This window comes from Chlorocebus sabaeus, chromosome 24 (genome assembly GCF_047675955.1).
Source record: "Chlorocebus sabaeus isolate Y175 chromosome 24, mChlSab1.0.hap1, whole genome shotgun sequence".
Lineage (NCBI taxonomy): Eukaryota > Metazoa > Chordata > Mammalia > Primates > Cercopithecidae > Chlorocebus > Chlorocebus sabaeus.
The window spans coordinates 48842985-48862706 of record NC_132927.1 but is presented as its reverse complement, the minus strand read 5'-3'; the positions used below and the strand labels follow the sequence as shown (position 1 = coordinate 48862706).

The 19722-nt window shown below is 46.4% G+C and overlaps 1 protein-coding gene across 1 annotated transcript in view; it reads right to left on the bottom strand.

Moving 5' to 3' along the window:
* The window catches only part of RGS6 (regulator of G protein signaling 6), a 620766-nt gene that overhangs the window by 45774 nt on the left and 555270 nt on the right, over positions 1-19722 (bottom strand). The window contains 1 exon segment of the mRNA XM_073011133.1: positions 8143-8268. Coding sequence (XP_072867234.1) covers positions 8143-8268 — 126 coding nt within the window.

Here is a 19722-nt window from a genome sequence, read left to right as displayed (position 1 = left end):
AAGAATTGCATATTAAAAGATCAATGTGCTTCTCGTTATCAAAACGAGATTTCTCTCCCTCTACATGAAGATTTCTCAACCTCAGCACTATTGCCACTTCAGGCTGGATAATTCTTTGTTGTTGAGGCTATTCTGTGTAATGTATGATGTTTAGCAGCAACCTTGGCCTCTACCCACTAGATGCCAATAGCAACCCCCCTTCCCAAGTTTTGACAACTAAAAATGTTTCAAAACATTGCCCCATGTCCCCTGGGAGATGAACTCATTCCTGGTTGAGAACACCTGTGCTACATACATGCCACCATGCAGACAGTGTGAGTCCCTTTGTCAAATCTAGTTGGGATCAATTGATGGCATCAACATGGAGGAAAGATCACAGAAGAGGCAGGATCCTGGAATCATAAAGACTATCTGTGCAAGAATAAACCAGCCATTCCTATTATAGATGGAGAAACTGAGCCAGTGCACATCAGTACTCAGCATGGTGCTTGGCAAATAGTAGGCGCTCAATACGTGGGTTTCAGAGTGAAGATGGGCGCATCTGGAAAAATGCTGAAGAGGCATACCATGAAAATTTCTCTGCAGAATGGTTCTCCTTCTGCAGAGGGAAAGAGAAAAATCTGCTCACTTCCATATTTGCCTCTGTTTAATCCCTCAGCATCCACATGGGAGCAGGGAGCTCTTTTCTGCTGAGAGCAGCAGCAGCCAGAGCCAAAGCTTGGACAACAGCTACTGGGTCTTGAGGATGGTTCCCATGGCAGCCTTGCAGCAGGATCCAGGTCTGGTTGTCATATCCTTTGCCCTGTGAACGGACAGGCCAGCTCCCCCATCAGTGAGTAAGAGAGTAGGTCCTGTGCTGGTTCCCACAGCAGTGGGAATCCCAGGTAGTCTAGTCAACAGAAAGGGAGGGACAAGCAAAGTTGAACCACGACATGGTGGAAAGTGCGGACAGTGCATTCAATCTGTCATCAAATTTCATCCAAAGTAAGATGTACTTGGGTTGTGTGTGTGTGTGTGTGTGTGTGTGTGTGTTAGGGGGCAGGGGTGGTTAAACATGTTTTTCTGTTGCTGTTCAGAGAAATGTCTTTGGAGCCAAGTGCATGGCCCAAAGGTGCCACTCAGTGGCAAACTGGAGTAATGCAACCCCATTTCTGCAAGGCGAGCAGACTGTGTGTGTGTGTGTGTGTGTGTGTGTGTGAGTGTGTGTGTGTCCGTGTGTGTGTCCCCAAATGCTGGGGTCCAACTCTTCTCCTGATTTGCCATTTTTTGCCATTTAGGATTCTGATGATATCCTTAAAGTGACCCCTCAGTGACCCTGCAGAGCCAAGCGTAAGGCAGAGAAGGCTTCACGGCTTCCATCAGATCGGGAAGCAGGCTCTGCCCTCGTCCTGTCCATGCCGTATTTTGCCTTGGTGTGCCTTTCTGGGTGCCTCTCGCTTCATCTCTGAGACGGGCACCGAGTGGATGGAGGGATATGTGGCACGGCTCTGGAAAACTTGCTATCCAGACTTAACTCAGAAATGCTTTCAGGTCCTGTGACGGGGAGCTGAGGAAGGGTCAGTGTGGCGGCCACAGGCTCAGTGCTGGCCCAGCGTGATCCTTCGGATTCCAGCCCTCTCTCTGCAGGTGGCCCAGGCAGATACTACTGCCCAGCTCTTGCTGCTGCCATCTGGCGTCCCCTGCCCTTCTGCAGCTCTCTGACAGCCACAAGTCCTGGGTGCTCAGGTCCTTCTGGCTTCTGGGTGAGAGGAAAGTAGTCGTGTTCCTTTATCCCGAGTCCAGAGATGGTGGGGAAGGAAGGGCTTGAAAGGAGCTGTTCCCCTGCCTCATTGTTCAGGCGGGCCCTTGACTCTCAAGCTGGGGCACGGGTCTCCTCCATCTCCCTTGCCTCCATCTCCCTTGCCTGCCCTAGGTTCCGCAGGGCCCTCTGTCCACTCTCTCAGGCCTGCCGTGAAAAGAAGGAAGTGGCTGGGAGGCTTGCAGGTGAAAACGGCCATCTGCTGACAAGAGCACCTACAAGGCTTTCTCTGCCTGGAAGGCCACGTCTGACCAGTAGGTGAAAGATGCAGGAACCTGGCTCTAAAGGAAGAAGCCAGTGCTGGTTTTTCCAAGGACCAGAAGGGGTCAAGTGTCCAGAGACGAAGTCAGTGAGTGCTCCTCAGCCGCATGCTGGGCAGACAGGAGAACCAGGTTCACACAGGGAGGCCGCCTGGGCTGAATCCCTGGCTGGAAGTAACCTTCTGGGTCAGCGTCTTCCCATGCCCCCGGCCCCTGCAACTCCTCACACAAATGGATGACACCTGGGTGATTTCCTGCCCCCTCAATCAATGCCACATGGGAGGTCACCTTCTGTCATCTCTGTCAGCACTGAGGAGGAGCTGTGAGCCCCTCTGGGAAGGCCCTGAGGACCCCGGGAGCTCTGCACACTCTCTGCGGTTCCTGAGGACTCAGGGTCCTTTTTGCAGGATGATTTGGGGGCCACATGAAAATGCACATCACTCAGCTGGATACAGAGATGTCCCGGAGCTGATGGAAATACAAATTTCAGAATCATTTTTTTTGGTGGGGGAGACAGGATCTCACTTTGTCGCCCAAACTGGAGTGCAGTGGCTCCATCTTGGCTCACTGCAACCTCTGCCTCTCAGGTTCAAGCAATTCTCCTGTGTCAGCCTCCTGAGTAGCTGGGATTACAGGGGCATGTGACCATGCTCAGCTAATTTTTGCATTTTTAGCAGAGACGGGGTTTCACCATGTTGGCTGGTCTGGTCTTGAACTCCTGGCCTGAAGTAATCTGCCTGCCTTAGCCTCCCAAAATGCTGGGATGATAGGCATGAGCCATTGCACCAGGTCCCAGAATCAAATTAATAAACTTTTATGTAAAAATAAAAAGGTTTTCTTTGTCACATAAAACCAAGAATTTTTTTAAGTACAAGTGAAAACAACAGGCATGCTGGAGGAAGATGAAGAGGAGGGGAAAGAAAAGGAGGGAAGGAGAGGGAAAGGGGAAGAAGGTGGGGGGCGGTATGGGGTAACATTCCTTAGACAGCAGTTTTCTCCCCTGCACACACTGTGGACTCTTCCCTGCCTTCTGTCTGCCTTGGAGTCGACCTGCCTTGTCTCTCTCAGGCAACAGCAAAACTGCTGTCACAACAGCTTCCTGACGTCCCGTATGTGTTTACCATCGCTGGTTTCAAGGAACCTTTGTGTGAATTTGAAATTCAGAACAGGCTTTGGTTAGTGTTGGCCATCTTCGAGCCCCACAGGCCTGAGCCGGGAACTCGGAACCCAGGCTGCCCAGGCCACACTTCCCCCTGCAGAGAGCCACAGCAGCTCCTCTCTGCACATCTGCTGTCCATGGGAGGCCCACTGAGGCTTTGGAAGCTTCTGCTCTTATCAAAAACCTGCAGGTACCGCTCCTCCCCGAGGGCAGTGGCAGGGAGTGAAATGCCGGTAGCCGCATGAAATCCACCCATCCTGTACTAAGCCTCCATGGCTTGCAGCAGAAGGGCTGTTGTGACTGGCAGGACACAAGGACTGGTATCTGGGAGACCACCTGTCCTGCCTCGTCCCTGGTCCCTGCCAATTGTCATAGCAGCAGTGGGGAGGCAGCCCCTGTGCAGGCATTTGATCTGTGTTCATGACTTAGAAATGCTGGTGGGGAAACTAGCTTTTGGAGTGAGACAGCCTGGGCTCAGATACCACTGGGGCGAAGCCGTGGAGAACAGGACTGGGGGACCATCTAGGGGCAGCCCCAGCGGGAGGCTCCTTTCTCCTTAGAGGCTTTCAAGGAAGAGGATTTTCTCAAGGCTGGCTGGGTAAGACAAACCATTTGGCCCTTGATCATTCTCCATCCTACCAGGAGGTCTGGGCAGCCCCTTAGTTACCAGTTAACTTTTCATAAACTAGAATTTTCATGGGTTAGAAAATACAGCTTTTGGTTCGTTCCCAGAGAAAAAGCAAACTCCAGGAGAGAAGAAAGTGTTTCTGTGCCCTCTGCTGGTCAACCGGAGATGTAGGAAGCAGGGCTTAAACTTGGTTTAGTTCCTGGCGGGGCTGAAATTCCCGGGTGCCTACGTAAGTAAGTAACCACCCCCAGCACCACGGAAGCTGAGTCCTGTTCACTGGGCAGTGGCTGAAACACTGCAGATGGTTGTGGTGTCGTGGAAGTCACCTCTGTTCCTATTAATCATGGGTTTGGTAAGTGGTGGCTCCTGCTGGGCCTAGTGAACCTTCTGAGGTCTTCCTAGGACTTAGGGCAACTGCCAGAGACGAGAGCTCTCCAGACGAACCTGGCACCCCACTGTGTTCCCTTTTAATTGCTTCTCCCTTCAGCCGACACTGTGTGGAACTCGGATCATCAATCTGCAGGTTAGAAGAACAACTACCTTCTCTCAGGAGATGTTACAGCTCATAAAAAATGTACGGGGGACACTCTTTGCTGTGGGTTTTGATTTTTAACTCATTCTGTGCCATGCAGCAGAGGGTGTCAAGCCAGGGAGGACAAAGATTTGTGTAGGAGAGATGTGGGAGAGGGCGAAAAGATGGCAAGAAGAGACTGTCTTTATTCTGGGAAAATGCACAAAGCAGGCAGAAGGATGAGGCCAAGAAACGGAGTGGAGCTCCCTGCATCAAAGCTGTGAGGCCCCTGCCTTGTGGACAGAAGCCATGTGCATTCCCAAGGCGCTCAGCAAACAGCTGTCCGTGGGTCCAGTCAGTGCAAAGGGAGCCTGCAGCTAGCTCAGGGTAGGTTAGAAAAGGAGGAAAAGACCCTGCCACAGAGAGCTCACAGCTTCAGCAAAATGCACTGCTGGTCATACCCCACCCAGTCCATGGAGATGACGCCCCCATCCTCATCTCACAGACCCAACCAGAAGAAATTGATCAAAGGGGACGCCAACTTCTATTACATCATCATAGAAATCATTCCTTAAAGGATCCAGGGTGACACTTTGGGGCTCCTCCATTCCACATTCTGAAGCTCTGATACCAATTCAGCTGCTTGGCTACTTAACTGGCACCCCATGGATTGTGCAAAAATGTTATGATCTAAGCAGCCCTTTCACTGGAGAGATGAGAGGGAGCACAGGAGGACAGAGGAAGTGATGAAGCACTTTGTAATCTACCCAGGTGAGTTCTGGTCAGGCTTTTCCCTGCCATGCTCCAATGCCAGTGGCCTGGGCCCCTCACCAATCCCGCGGAGAAGGAACGACGCCAGCGTGGCCAACGTGCCAGGTTGGCAGGATCCTCAAGTTGTGCCATATTGCACAACTCCCAGGGGCCTCCATGGCATGGGCCACAGTGGAGGTGCATCTCTACGGCCGTGCCTGGCTGCCCTGATATTTATTCAGTCAGCTCTGAATCTGCAGGCCCTGTGCCACGGTTGGTGCCAAGCTGATATCTGCAGCTGAAGGAATGAACACAAAGGAATGGGGAAGAGGCTGCCCTGTGACGGGTGACAGAAGAGTCCTACAGTTATGTGATTTACAGCTGAGCTTCTCTCCCACCCACCATGTATCCAGTTATGCTGAATATCATAAAAATGGAATTTGGGCATCCAGAGAGGATTTTAGAGGCTCTTGGCTATCCTCTTCCTCCCTGCTATTCTATTTTCCTTACTCCCTTTCCTGTCATGGAGCAGGGGTGACCCTCTGAAGTCTGGATTTCTGCATGCTGGGGGTGTGGCTTGGGCTCTGGTACATGAACACATGCTCACATGCATGCTTTCACCCAAGATTAAATGTAGCCCTCCTGGCACGGGGGAAGGAGCTGGCAGAGGCGCAGGAGGTGATGGCAGGAAGAAGCACTGAACACCTGCCAGGGACACACTCCTTGGTGCACTCTGGGTTTTAAGTGTGATGCATAATTTGTGAAATGAGTCTGAACTGATATGTGGTTCTGGCTACATGCAGGGCTTTCCGGAATGAATGCTCTGACCAGGCAAGGGGGCAGCTGAGCCAGTGGATGCTCCTGGGACCCTCACAATGACCAAACTCTGGTTCATTCTTCAAGCTCACTGCAACAGTGCACGCAGCAGAGGGTCCTGAGGCTACTTGTGGGCTTAGAGATAGTTAGGTAAAGGGAGCCTCTATACCACTCCATCTTGCAGACCCAAGGGGAACAGGTAAGAAGGGGAGATGAGAAGGACTCCCAGGGGTGGCTCATAGGGATCATGGAGGGGGTGGAAACTGGGACTGAGCTGGCTACACAAAGAGGCCACCTCGGTCCATCAAGCTGGTCACAAACAGCTTTCCTTCCTATACCCGGGAAGCTAGTCTGACCACCACCCTAGTGAAGAGTATTAGAAATCAAACCTTCTGTTACAAATACTTCATTAGGCATTGAAGTGAAGCTCTGAGATGTGTTTGGAATCATGCCTCAGCATAAGGAAAGGCTCTTGTATAATAACCCAAAATAAGATACTTAGCCTTATCTGGTTTATAACAGACACGTGGATGCCTAGAACAGCATGCTCCATACAGCTAGTCGGCATCTACCTGTCCTCCCAGGACCTTACGCAGTGGGAGAGGCCCATCGGCCACCCCTTTTCTCATTTGGTCCTCCAGCTTGGAATATTCTCTCTCCTTCTTCTTTGTCTACTATTATCCTGTGCACTCTTCAAAGCCCAGCTTATGATTTAACCACTTCAGCTTTGATTCTTCTCCTTTAAATGCTTTCAAAATGGTTCTTAGAGTTTACACTCATTTATAGACATTCAATTTCAATCATTTCTTGTGTTTTTTCCTCAAGGACCTACAAGGTCGTTGCAGGCAAAGATCACACATCTTGACTCGTGTCTCTCAGCAGACTCTCACAGGGCTTGATACAGCACAGGTGTAGCATAAATATCACTTGATTGATGTATGGGACCGAGATGGTCTCACTTGAAATAAGTGCATGGATGTTGCACATTAACTTTGGAGGGGTAGTCCTTTGCCCGCAGTACATGCTCTGAGTTTTTTTTTTTTTTTTTTTTGAGACGGAGTCTTGCTCTATTGTCCAGGCTGTAGTGCAGTGGCCAGAACTTGGCTCACTGCAAGCTCCGCCTCCCGGGTTTAAGCCATTCTCCTGCTTCAGCCTCCCGAGTAGCTGGGACTACAGGCGCCTGCCACTTTGCCTGGCTAGTTTTTTGTATTTTTTAGTAGAGACGGTGAGTTTTTAAAGTAATACAATATTTAAACATTATTAAGACATCTTTAAAGAAAACAGCACTGGAAGATGGGTGTTACTCTACTATATAAACCAGAACCTGGTACAAAGAAAAAAGAAAGAGAGAGATTCCATCTTACCCATTAAGAAGTCACCAGTTTGGTAAGATCACTAGGTAAGTCTCAGATAAGTCACATTTTCTGCAGATTTCTGATTCTTCATCTAATACCATAAAAGTCTAAATAAACAAGTTCCCAAATTTTTCGTGATCAAGGAGACTTTTCCTTTTAATTTACCCCCTTTTCTTCCTCTCATATAGGACCTGAGGTTTTGAACATTTTATTTTTTTCTCCTATTAAACAGTAATTATTAATACATTTCCCTCATCAGGTATTATAGACCAATAGGAACAATCAGGTGTTCTCACTGGCATCAGATAATCAGAGTAACCACTATTTGGAGTTGACAGAAGTCATTCTCAAAGAAAAAAACATGTTTTTATTAGCTGCTACAGTTACATCTCCAGTTATCGACTGATATTTACTTTGCTCTTTGAAATTCTGAAATGAGCCCACTGACTCCTCCCTCTTCTGTTTAGCTTCTCAGATACTCAGGACCCCAGACTGGGGAGTTTTGAGGAGATAGCCTCTGAGGTGCCTCTGTACTCTGAAGCTCCCTGGTTCTATGGCCGTACTTAACGAATGATGTTGTCAAGTCCGTTCAACTATTTAATTATTATTGAAGACTTATTTCCAATTAGTTGAACAAAGGTCACATAGACTTGAACTGAAGTATGCTGGTGTTAGTAGGTGCTATTATGGTGGTGACAGAGTTGCATATTTTAATTTGTTCTTCTCTATTTCAACCTCAGCCAGATTAGCTGGCATTTGAATTTGAACCCTGATAATGTTTCATTGAGAAAGAGAGATGGAGAGACGGATTATGCACATTTCTTCACACACGTTCCGCACACAGCTCAAACTTAGAGAGATTTACCTGAGGTTTTCTGAACTGAATTCGGACTCCAGGAATCGTAGAAACTGGTCCCGCCCCACCTGGTCCTTCAATATCTCATCGAAAGAGAAGCCCCATCTTTTTACTCGCTGTTGGCTGGGCTCTTTGCTTTGGGGTGAAGGAAGAAGGTTTAAAAAAGATCAATACCAGAGAAAAGCTTGTGTCATATTCTCTTCAGTGACTCAAATCTGTTTTGCAGTCACTCACCAAAAGGAAACATCTCATATTTAAGGGGCAGATTGTGCAAAAGCTGCACAAATTTCAAATGCAGACTTTGGTACACCAACAGTAACCAATGGTGAACAGTTTCTTTAAGGAGGATGTTAAGTGATGATCACCGGCATTACCTTCAAATGGCTGCTGTCTACCATGCCATTGATTAAGCTCCCTGGACCGTTCCTAGCAATTATGGACCCACCTTTTGACTCTGTAATTTTTTCACTAGTACTATAACCAGGATGCTTCATGGACCCAATCTTTCATCAAAACACATTATCCCCCACCTCCCATCCCTTCCTCAATCCTCAGGGGAGAAATTAGGGTCCTGTTTCGAGCCAAGTGATGTACAACTGGTCAGAAATGTATTGACACATCCAGAATAAAGCATATTCTCTTGTCAGAAGCAGAATGTTACATGCATTTATTACCAACCATGTACGGTGCTTACTGTGTGCTAGACACTGTCTCAAGTGTTTGAAATCTGTTAACTCACTGAGTCCTCACAACTACTCTGTGAAAAATGTACTGGTATTATTCCCATTTTCCAGATAGGGAAAGTGAGGCCTCATGATAGTTTGCCTAAGGACACACAGCTAGGAAGTCATGAAGTCCAGAATCAAATCTAGACAGCAAGGCTCCAGGGGGCATTCAGTTTTTTTCTTTTTCTTTTTCTTTTTTGAGATGGAGTCTCACTCTGTCGCCCAGGCTAGAGTGCAGTGGCGTGATCGCGGCTCGCTGCAACCTCCATCCCCTGGGTTCAAGCAATTCTCCTGCCTCAGCCTCCTGAGTGGCTGGGACTACAGGCGTGTACCACTACGTCTGGTTAATTTTTTTGTATTTTTAGTAGAGATAGGGTTTCACTGTGTTAGCCAGGATGGTCTTGATCTCCTGACCCCGTGACCACTCGCCTCAGCCTCCCAAAGTGCTGGGATTACAGGTGTGAGCCACTGCACCCAGCCCCAGTTCTTAATTCTGCTATGCTGCATAGCTCATCTTTGCTATGCTGTCTCACATTCAGACTAAAGTATGGGAACTGTTCTAATTCTTCTGGTGATGGACAATAAGAATATTTCCTTCAGCTTCTGTCTTTCCATTTAAAGTCCACTTGCTGTATTTATTTTGTTGGCCCTTGAAACTGCAGTAAGGTCCTAACTCACAAGTCACACGCTGCAACTATTCAAGCTTCCTATTCAACGCCTATTCCTAACGCTTCCCTATTCAAGCTGTGGTCTGTGAACCAGAAGAAGAACCATAGGCCCCACCTGCACCTGCTAAATCATAACCTACAGTTCAACAAGAGCCCAGGTGATTTACGTCCACATTACAACTTGGGAAACATTGGTCTGGCAATACTCATTTTTCCTCTTTTAAAAAATAGACGCATATATTTTATTATTTCTAACAGACAGTAAGAGATTAAATCATGTTTCCTCTTATTATGGAGCTGACATATTCTCAATACTTAGAAAACTGCACTTAGTAAAAAAAAAAAAAAAGAGAGAGAGCTGTGTGTGGGAAAGCTTGGAAAAGCAAATAACTGTAGACTGGCACTGTCCAGTATAATTTCCTGCGATGATGAAAATATTTCATAATTGTGCTCTCCAATATGGCAGCCACTAGCCCCATGTGGCTACTGGGCAGTTGAAAAGTGGCTAGTGTGACTGATGAACTGAATTTCAAATTGCATTTAATTTTAAATAATTCAAATTTAAATTTAAATAGCTACATGTGGCTACTGGCTACTATATTGGTATGCAGCTCTAGATATACCCCATCCAAACCCAGCTACTTCTGCACCAACACACATAATCAGCAACAGCAGTATCTTCTAATTACAACGATGACGACCAATAGATCATGAACTTGGGGGTCAGGGAGCCTCTGGCATGCAACTCTGCATTTCCAGACATAGTCCAATAGGGTCATGGTGGTAGACTAACTCTATCAGGTCAAACAATGGGAGATTCCATGCAAGATCTCTTCCAAAGCACCAGGCTAGGCATGAAGACAAATCCTGGATTCTCTCAAACGCAAGTCACAGACCTAATCAAACTCAATAACTTTCAAGGGAACCAAAAATACTGTTTATGGAAGAATTCCCCTGGGGTTGAGGCTAGCAGCAAATTTAAGCAAATGTCTAGAGATTGCAGGACATTGTCTCTTTCTGCCAAGGTCATGCTGTAAAGGATGGACCCAACCATTTACTCTTTACCAGTGTTCTCCAGGGTTGGTACTAGTGGCAGCTGTACCTCGACTGAGGGCTGTGCCCATAGTAGCAGCTGTAGAAATTTACTCAGACTTTGTAGTGACTGCCTCATGGATGCACACTCACCACCAGTGTCACCCCTTTCTGGTACCCAGGCGGTGAGTCCACATTCGTTCCACCAGATTCCTTGGTGGTGGCAAGAGTGGGAGAAAGGCAATTTTTGGAGTGGGCCAGAAATCTTGGGGTGTCACTGTAGATATAGAATCAGAGGGAGGCTTAGGACAGAAGTTGGGGGTATCTGGAAAATTGCAAGGTCACAATTCAGCAGAAATAAGTGGGTCTAGAGAGCCAGGGTACCCTGATGTATTAGTTTCTTAGGATTGCCATAACAAAGGACTAACAAACTGGGTGGCTTAAAAGAGCAGAAATTCATTCTCTCACCGTTCTGGAAGCTAGACATCCCAAATCAAGGTGTTGACAAGGCCATGCTCTCTTGGAAGGCTTTAGGGGAGAACCAGCTTCACGACTTTTCCTTAGCCTCTGATGTCGGCATTCTTCAGCTTGCAGATGCATCACTGCACTCTCTCCTACTGTGTTTCTGTGTCTCCACATGGTGTTTGCTCTGTATGTGTCTGTGTCTCTGCTTTCTCTTCTTACAAAGTCGTAAGTCATATTGGATTAGAGGCCCACCCTATTCAAGTATGACCTCATCTTAACTACCTGCATCTGCAACAACTCAATTTCCAAATAAGTCAGATTCTGAGGTTCTGGGAAAGACATGAATTTTTAGATGATACAATGTAACCATGTATCCTTGGCTTCCCTCAACTCTCCATTATTCACAGTCGTATTTCTACAACGGGATGATACATATTTCTTCCTTGTTTTCCTAGTACGATTTCACCATTGGGAGTCTGTTCTATTAAAAGCTTCCTGGATACAACTTCCCTATACATATCTCTTCTGTATCGCTTGAGCATTCCCAGTATCATCCACTTTAAGGTTTAAGAAAAGACTTGAACATGTTGCTACCACTGAATGGTCTCTTGTGGTTATAACATAATTCTGCAAATTAAAATATCTTTCAACATCCAACTCCAGGTGAGTGGTACAGTAACTGTCTCTTAGCCAAATTCAAGCCAACAATCCACAGCAGCACAGCCTCTTTACAACCATTATGTAGAGATATGTCCTTGGGACAAATTCTCTAGTAGAGTTTTGTGTCAGCATTTGGGTTTTCAAGAGTTTGCACTGTCTTTCCAGCTATCTTTTTAGCTCTTTGAGGTCAGGGACCATATCTCATGTGTCTTTGTACTGAGCATAGGACTTTTCACATGGCAAGTGTTCAGCCCTAAAATGAAATCAATTTAGAAATGTGTATAGTGATGTGGGTGAAGTGTCCTTATCCTGACAGTGTTTTCTAATCGCTAGCTGGATGCCTTTTTCTAGCTCTTACTTGTCCTCTGTGTCTCGTCATTCTCACCAAGTTCCTGCCTCCCACTGGACAACCCAAACCAACACATAGCAAAAGACAGGTGGCTCTCCAAGAGTATCTGTCTTTCATTCCTGCTGATCCGCCAGCTAGAGATGGAAGAAAGCTGCCAAACTGAGGACAAGAAAGCCAAATTCAAAGGAAGCAACAGTCTATATCAATGCTCATTTCTGCAGGAGCGTCATAGTGCTAGGCATGGTGTAAGGAGCTTTCTTTACAGTGCCCCATTTAAATCTTAATATAAGCCAGGGAGACTGACAATAGTATTTAAACATCCAGAGTTCAAAAGAGGTCAGATTGTCCAAGGCCACACAGCTGGTGGGTGGCAGTCTGGAAGTGGATCCCAGGACTGCCTGTCTCCAAAGCCTATTCTTTGTTTCTACTCTGTTCCCTTGCCTTCTACTGCATTTGCCTCATTCATCATCTAAACAAAGACTTGGGGAAGATATGAGCTATCTTCAAAACACTTAAGAATTATGTATAGGACTAAATGTTTGTGTCCCTCTCCAAATTAATATGTTGAAATCTTGATCCACAATGCGATGGTATTAGGAGGCAGGATATTTGGGAGGCGATCTGGTCATGAGTGGGATTAGTACTCTATAAGAGAACCAGAGAGAGCTCTCTTTCCCTTCTGTCATGTGAAGACACAGCAGGAAGACAGCCATCTATGAACTGGAAAGCAGATCCTTACCAGATGTTGAATTTGCCAGCACCCTGATCTTGGATTTTCTAGCTCCAGAACTGTGAGAAATAAATTTCTGTTGTTTATAAGCCACACAGTCTGTAGTATTTTTATAATAGCAGCCCTAACAGACTAAGACAGAAATTCGTACTGCGAGTGGGATGCTGCTGTAATGAACAACCAAAAATGTGAACGTGGCTTACAGGGTAATGAATAGAAGCTGGAAGGTTTTGAGATATATGTTAGAAAAAGCCTTAATTGGCTGAGTGTGGTGGCTCACACCTGTAATCCCAGCACTTTGTGAGGCCAGGGCAGGCGGATCACAAGGTCAGAAGTTTAAGACCAGCCTGGCCAACATGGCAAAACACCATCTTTACTAAAAATACAAATATATATATATTTATTAGCTGGGCGTGGTGGTGGGCACCTGTAATCCCAGCTACTCGGGAGGCTGAGGCAGGATAATTACCTGAACCTGGGAGGCGGAGGTTGCAGTGAGCCAAGATCATGCCACTGCACTCCAGCTTGGATGACAAAGTGAGACTCCATCTTGAAAGGAAAGGAAGGAAAAGAAAGGAAAGGAGAGGGGAGGGGAGAGAAGGGGAGCCTAACCTGCTGTAACCAGGCCTTTAAAGGATATTCTGGTGAGGGCTCAGAAAGAAAAGAGGAGAGCTGTAAAGAAAGCCTCAATCTTCCTAGATAATACCTAAATAATCCTGAACAGAATATTGGTAGAAATATAGATGGTAAAGGCCATTCTGATGAGTTTTAGACATAAATGAGACATATATCACTGGAAACTAGACAAAAGTTGATCCTTGTTATAAAGTGGCAAAGAATTTGGCTGAATTTTGTTTGGTTCTAGTATTTTGTTAAAGGTAAAAATTGAAAGCAATGAAATTAAATATTTAGCTGAGGAAATTTCTGAGCAATGTGTTGAAGGTGCAGGTTGGCTCTTCCTGACTACTTATAGTAAAATGTGACTTAAAGATAGAATTGTTAAGCACACAAAGAAACCAGAACCTGAAGATTTAGAAAATTCTTTGTCTATCCATATTGCAAAAAGTGAGACCATTAATAGTGTGGCCAAGTGACTGTTTGATAAGGATATTAGTATGGATGAGTCATCTCAACAGAATCTAGGAACTATATTCTTCAAGACAATGGAAGAATTACTCAAAAGCAATTCAGAGTTCATCAGGGCTGCCACTTGCACCATAGGCCCAGAGTGCAAGGGACATGTGGTGGGAGAGCAGAACAGTTTTAAAGGATCAATTCATCTCTTCAATTTAGGTAGGCCAGGATGCTCCTGCCCAGTGCCTTGGGATGAGGTCCCCACAGACAGCAATATGGGCTGCACCCAGCAGAGCCATGGTGGACTGGGCTGCCCAGAAGAGCTGCAGGCAAGGAACCCCAACCTGGAAAAGCCACAGGGACCCCAGGAGAAAGCTTCTGTGGGACCATCCCATCAAGCTGTGGGGATGATGCTGCCACCCAAATGGGCCTGGAAGACAGAGCATCAGTCCAGGAAAGCCATGGGTGTATGACTCCAGCCCAGGAGAGCTATGGAGGTAGGGTTGCAGTTGCTGCCCCAGTGGGTCTAAAAGACAGAGCATCGAGCCAAAGAGGATTTTTCTAGAGCCTTAAGGTTTAATGTTTTTTGCCCTGTTACATTTTGGACTTACTTGGAACCCATTACCCCTTTCTTCTTTCCTATTTCTCTCTCTCTCGATCTCTCTTTTTTTTTTTTTTTTTTTTATTTGAACGAAAATGTCTATCCTATACCTGTCCCATCACTGCAGTTTGGAAGCACATAACTTGTTTGGTTTCACAGGTTCACAGCTGGAGAGGAATTTGCTCAGGATGAATGGTATCTTTAATCTCATTCATAGCTGATTTAGATGATATGTAGATAAGACTTTGGACTTTAGAATTGATGCTAGAACAAGTTAAGACTTTGAGGACTATTGAGATGGAATGAAAGTATTTTGCATGCAAGAGGACAAAAATTCTGGGGATCTTGAGGTAGAATGTTGTGGACTGAATGTCTGTGTTCCCCTTCAAATTTACATGTTGAAATCCTGACCCCCAGTGTGATGGTTTTGGGAGGTGAAGCCTTTGGGAGATAATTAGGTCATGTGGAATGGAATTAGTGTCCCTATAAAAGGACACCCCAGAGCTCTCTTGCCTTTCTGCCATGTGAGGACCCAGCCATGTATGAACCAGGAAGGAGGCCCTCACCAGACACCCAATCTGTGGCATCTCGACCTTGAACTTCCCAGCCTCCAGTACTGCGGAAAAAAAAATTCTATTGCTTTTAAGCCACATAGTATATGGCATTTTTGCTTTAGCAGCCTGAACAGAGTAAGACAAGTTACTAGAAAAATTATGAAATAATAAGGCAGTCCCTTAAAAAGAAAATAATCCAATATCCCCATCTCAGAGCCAAGGTTACTAAAGAAACAACCATAATTTTATTTAATACCTCAAGAACAACCTGAGGGTCCTGAATACTCCAATGAAGAGTGGTCCAGTTATTTCTTTTTCTTTTCTGTTTTCTTTTTTTGAGATGGAGTCTCACCCTGTCGCCCAGGCTAGAGTGCAATGGTACGATCTCAGCTCACTGCAACTTCCGCCTCCCAGGTTCAAACTATTCTCCTGCCTCAGCCTCCCAAGTAGCTGGGATTACAGCTGCCCGCCACCATGCCCAGCTAATTTTTGTATTTTTAGTAGAGACAGGGTTTCACCATGTTGGCCAGGCTGGTCTCAAACTCCTGACCTCGTGATCTGCTCTCCTCAGCCTCCCAAAGTGCTGGGATTACAGGTGTAAGCCACTGCGCCTAGCCCAGTTATTTATGCTGTATAACAAACCATCCTAAAATCCAGGTGCTTAAAAAAGCAATTTATTAGTCTCACTCTCCTGTGGGTTGACTAGGCTCCACTGGGTGGTTCTCACTTGGGGCTCACATGGTTATAGCTGGAGGTGGGGTCATTTGGAGGTTTGGCTGGGCTGTGCATCCAAGAGGGCTCATCACCTAACAGCTGATGCTAGTTGCTGACCAGGAGCTCAGCTGAGGCTGTTGACCAGACTGTCTACACATGGCCTCTCCAATGGCTTGGGCTTCTCCAAGCATCGCAGATGGATTCCAAGAAGGAATGTCTCAAGAGCAAATATTTCAAAATACCAAGGTGGAAGCCACCACAGGGGTTCTGGATTACTGGTACTCAAACAGTTTCAGAGAGAGAAAAAGGTGTTCCCTCTCTTTTCATCTGGCCTTGGTCTTGGTGTCCTACTTGATGTAAAGAGGGAAGGCACCAATGGGGCCATATTTGGAGATCCACCACCATAGGAAAGGAACTTGACTAATATCCTGGATTAATAGTTCTGTCAAACTCACTGTGCCTGGGCAGCTCAGGGATGATCTCTGCCTCTCAGCAGTTCAGGTTGGCTGGGAGTGAATGCCTACGGCCAAGCTGGACAAGCCAGGTTCCTTGTAGCTCTTTGCTCATGTGCCTGATACCCAGAAGAGAGGGAGAGCTAAACTAAAGTCATGTGGAGAGAGCAAATCACAAACCACATTCTGCTGACAACACCAGGTTTCATTAGACCCCAGCATCTGGTTAGTGGCACCACCAGAAATACTTTCCATATGCATCCCTGGGACACTCTCCTGGTGGTTTTCAGATGACATAAAGAACTATGTCATCTGGTAACTTTTGGCTGACTTCTCCTCAATGAGAAGCCCTGGCAATCACTATTTTCTTTAATTAAACTTTACTTCTCAGAATTTACTCATGTTCTTTAGGGATCTTGTTCTGTCACCCAGGCGGGAGTGGAGTGGTGCGATCACAGCTCACTATGTTGCATAAACTTGAGGTGTAGTTTGACCATCCTTTAAAACAGTTGCCTTTTTTTCCCCTCTGAATATAATTTTCTTATCCTTGGACTTCCAGATCGAATAGCTTGTCTGAGAAGGAGAAAGAATTAAAGCACAGTTTTCTGCTATTTATGGTATATCCTATGTCATTTTGTCCATGATTCTGTTCAACTGCTATGGCTATCCTCCATTTGGCTATCTGTAACCTTCCCATGGCAGACACAGTATATTCTCCACTTTGCAGAATTTAGACATTGTCTGTGACATCCTGGGCCCTGGAAATCATAACGAGCCCGCCTGGACCCCTTCACCCAGCCCAGTAAAGTCCAAAGTCCACCTGAGATTGACATGAATCCCTAAGGGAGTCCTTCATTCTCACTGTCTCTCCTTTCCCACAAACCTTCACCCACACTCAGCAAACCCCTCCTCTCATGAAGTGTTCAGGAGGGTGGGGGCCTTACTGGAATTTGAGGGTCTTGCAAAGGGGGTACATATTGCACCTCCTGGCAGTCTACTATTTAAAAAATCACACACTAGGCATTCCTGCTTTTGAAAAGTCCCTGGTCACCTCAATGCTAGGCATTTCCTTGGCCTTGCACAGAGACCTAGTTTTTGTTGGCCTCTGGCTTCTCTCCCTCCCCTGGCTTTCGCCTCCCCTTAGCTCTCCCCTCTCAGGAACAGAGAATACATTTGTCTCATTTTCTCAGCAGGACAGCACAACCCTCTCCCTTTGTTGTTTGAGTCTCTGCCAACCCCTCTGCCCTTAGGGCCTTACTTTCTGCCCCAAGTGGCTTAATGTCCTTTGCCAAGCAAGGAGGAGTTCTGGTGCCAGATGGTAAGATAGCATGTTTTATTTACCTTGCTACATTTGTATCTTGAGAGCCCTTCTTGTTCAGAACACAGCACATAGTTGGCTTCTATACATATATATTGAATTAAACTGAAACTGAGAGAAAGTGACTCAATTATTTTATTGGTCATCTTCAGCCTTCGTTTTGTGGACAGAAACCATCCCTTGGCTGAAGTGTGATGTTGGCACTGATTCCACACTCTGTTTTTTCCTAACATCACTGCCAGCAACTAAGTGGGTAGGAGTAGTCTGTTGGGAGAAGAAACAGGGTTTTGTTTTCACTTGTATCTGAACACTTGATTCTGCCTGTAAGTGGACAGAACACTGTAGCTGTCTTAGGTTAGGCATGAAGTTCGGAGTCGAAGCTAGAACAATAGGAGCAGAACCAGGGCATGAGTAGTAGGGGGCAGGTAGCACCTCCTTGGGGAAAAAGTGCTGAACAGGTTGGAATAAACCAACAGCCCAGGCGACACCGTTTTCCTAAATGATTACATACTTCTTTGCTGACTTTCAAGAACAAAAGAGGAAGTTCATTTTATCTTTGTGAATTCGGTTCACACACTTGCCTCTCCTCCTTTCCCAAATACCAATGAAACCATCAAATAAAGAATGACTTATTCCTCCATCCTCCCTCCAGCCCACATGGTGCCCACTGTGCGCCAGATAGGCCTAGGCGCTGAAATCATTCTAAGTTCTATTTGGAAAGGGAACCAGGAGGAGGATGTGACATAGAACAGCTGGAGGGATGAGGTGGCCACTCTAGATTGGTGGTCACAGAAAGCCCTTCTGAAGAAGGGACACTAATGCTGAGTGAGACTTGAATGAGAAATGAAGCCAGCCATGTGAGGATATGGGGGACAAATGACCGAGGAGGAGGGAACAGGCAAGAGCCCAGTGCTCAGTTAAGTAAATAAAAAAACCCAAAACAAAAAAACCAAACATAGTATATAGAGGCAAAGAAATTTCCTATCAGCAGATGAGAGCTTTGAGAAATTTCAGAAAGGCACGAAGCAGATAGACTGAACTTGTGGCATAACGGATTGACAGCAGCCTACGATTCCACTGGAGGCATCAGAGAAGAAACTAGCTGAGTGTCCCCAACAGAATCCTTGGAAAACCCCAAGTTCTGAGCAGCAGGATTGGAAGTGGAGGCAGGGGGTGGGCATCAGAGAAGCGGCATATGGAAGCAACTCAGGAGCACGGAATAGGCTCCACATGGCAGAAAGGGTTTACTAAGTTAAGGGAGATGTTTCCCGGCCAGCTTCTCATATGGACAGTAAGGTCAGAGGATTGTGCTCCTGTCAGCAAAGCACACACACAGAGAAAAAACATCCTGGGAACCAGGGAGACCTTAAAGACCCGCTAGCTTTCTTCCCACCTCTTACTGGCTTTCACAGCTCCAAGTGGATTCACCTAAGGCCCAGCAGAGGAGGGAGAAGAGTAGACTTGTTGGGGAGTACCATGGCGAGGAAACAGAAAGACATCAGAAACTCCATCAGGGCTTGACCCACAGAGCAGAACACTTGGCTGCAGGGATGTCACACTAGGGAGGATGGGGGTCTACCTCCCCAAGATTCCCATTGCCGCCCGTCTCACTGGAAGAGAGGGTTTTTAATCTTTTAATCTGTTCTTGGGCCACATACCCAGGACCCAGAGGGGAACCTTTGCAATTGACCTATGCCCATCCATTCACATGTCCAGCTGCAGCCCTGCTCCTGTGTGAACTGCTCAGGGGAAAGCCTGCCAGGGTAACTCCAGGAACCAAACCAGGACTTCTTAAACTCTGGTGTGCCTCAGAATGCCCTGGGTGCTTGCTTAAGATGCAGACGCCCAGAGCCACCCCAGTATGTGCGTATTTTTAAAGAGGAGCCCAGGTGATTCCGATGCACAGCATGGCTTAGAACTGTTGGCCCACACCATCACTGAGGGCACCCTCACCAGCTACTGATGGAGTCCTAGGCCACGGCCACACATTCGACTTTTTAAATCTCCCTGAGTGTGGGGAGATTAAAAAAAAATGCCCAATTGCCAGAAATTCTGAATTAATTGGCCGTGTGTGAGGACCAGGCATTCGTATTTTTTAGAAACTTCCATGTGGTTCTAATGTATGGCAGGATTGAAAGTTAATACCTTCATTTATAAAAATGAGCAGTCTTCCAAATAGCTGGGCATATGAAAAGAATGATCTGCTCTGAGCAGTGACCAGAGGAATGAAACAATGACCAGAAATGA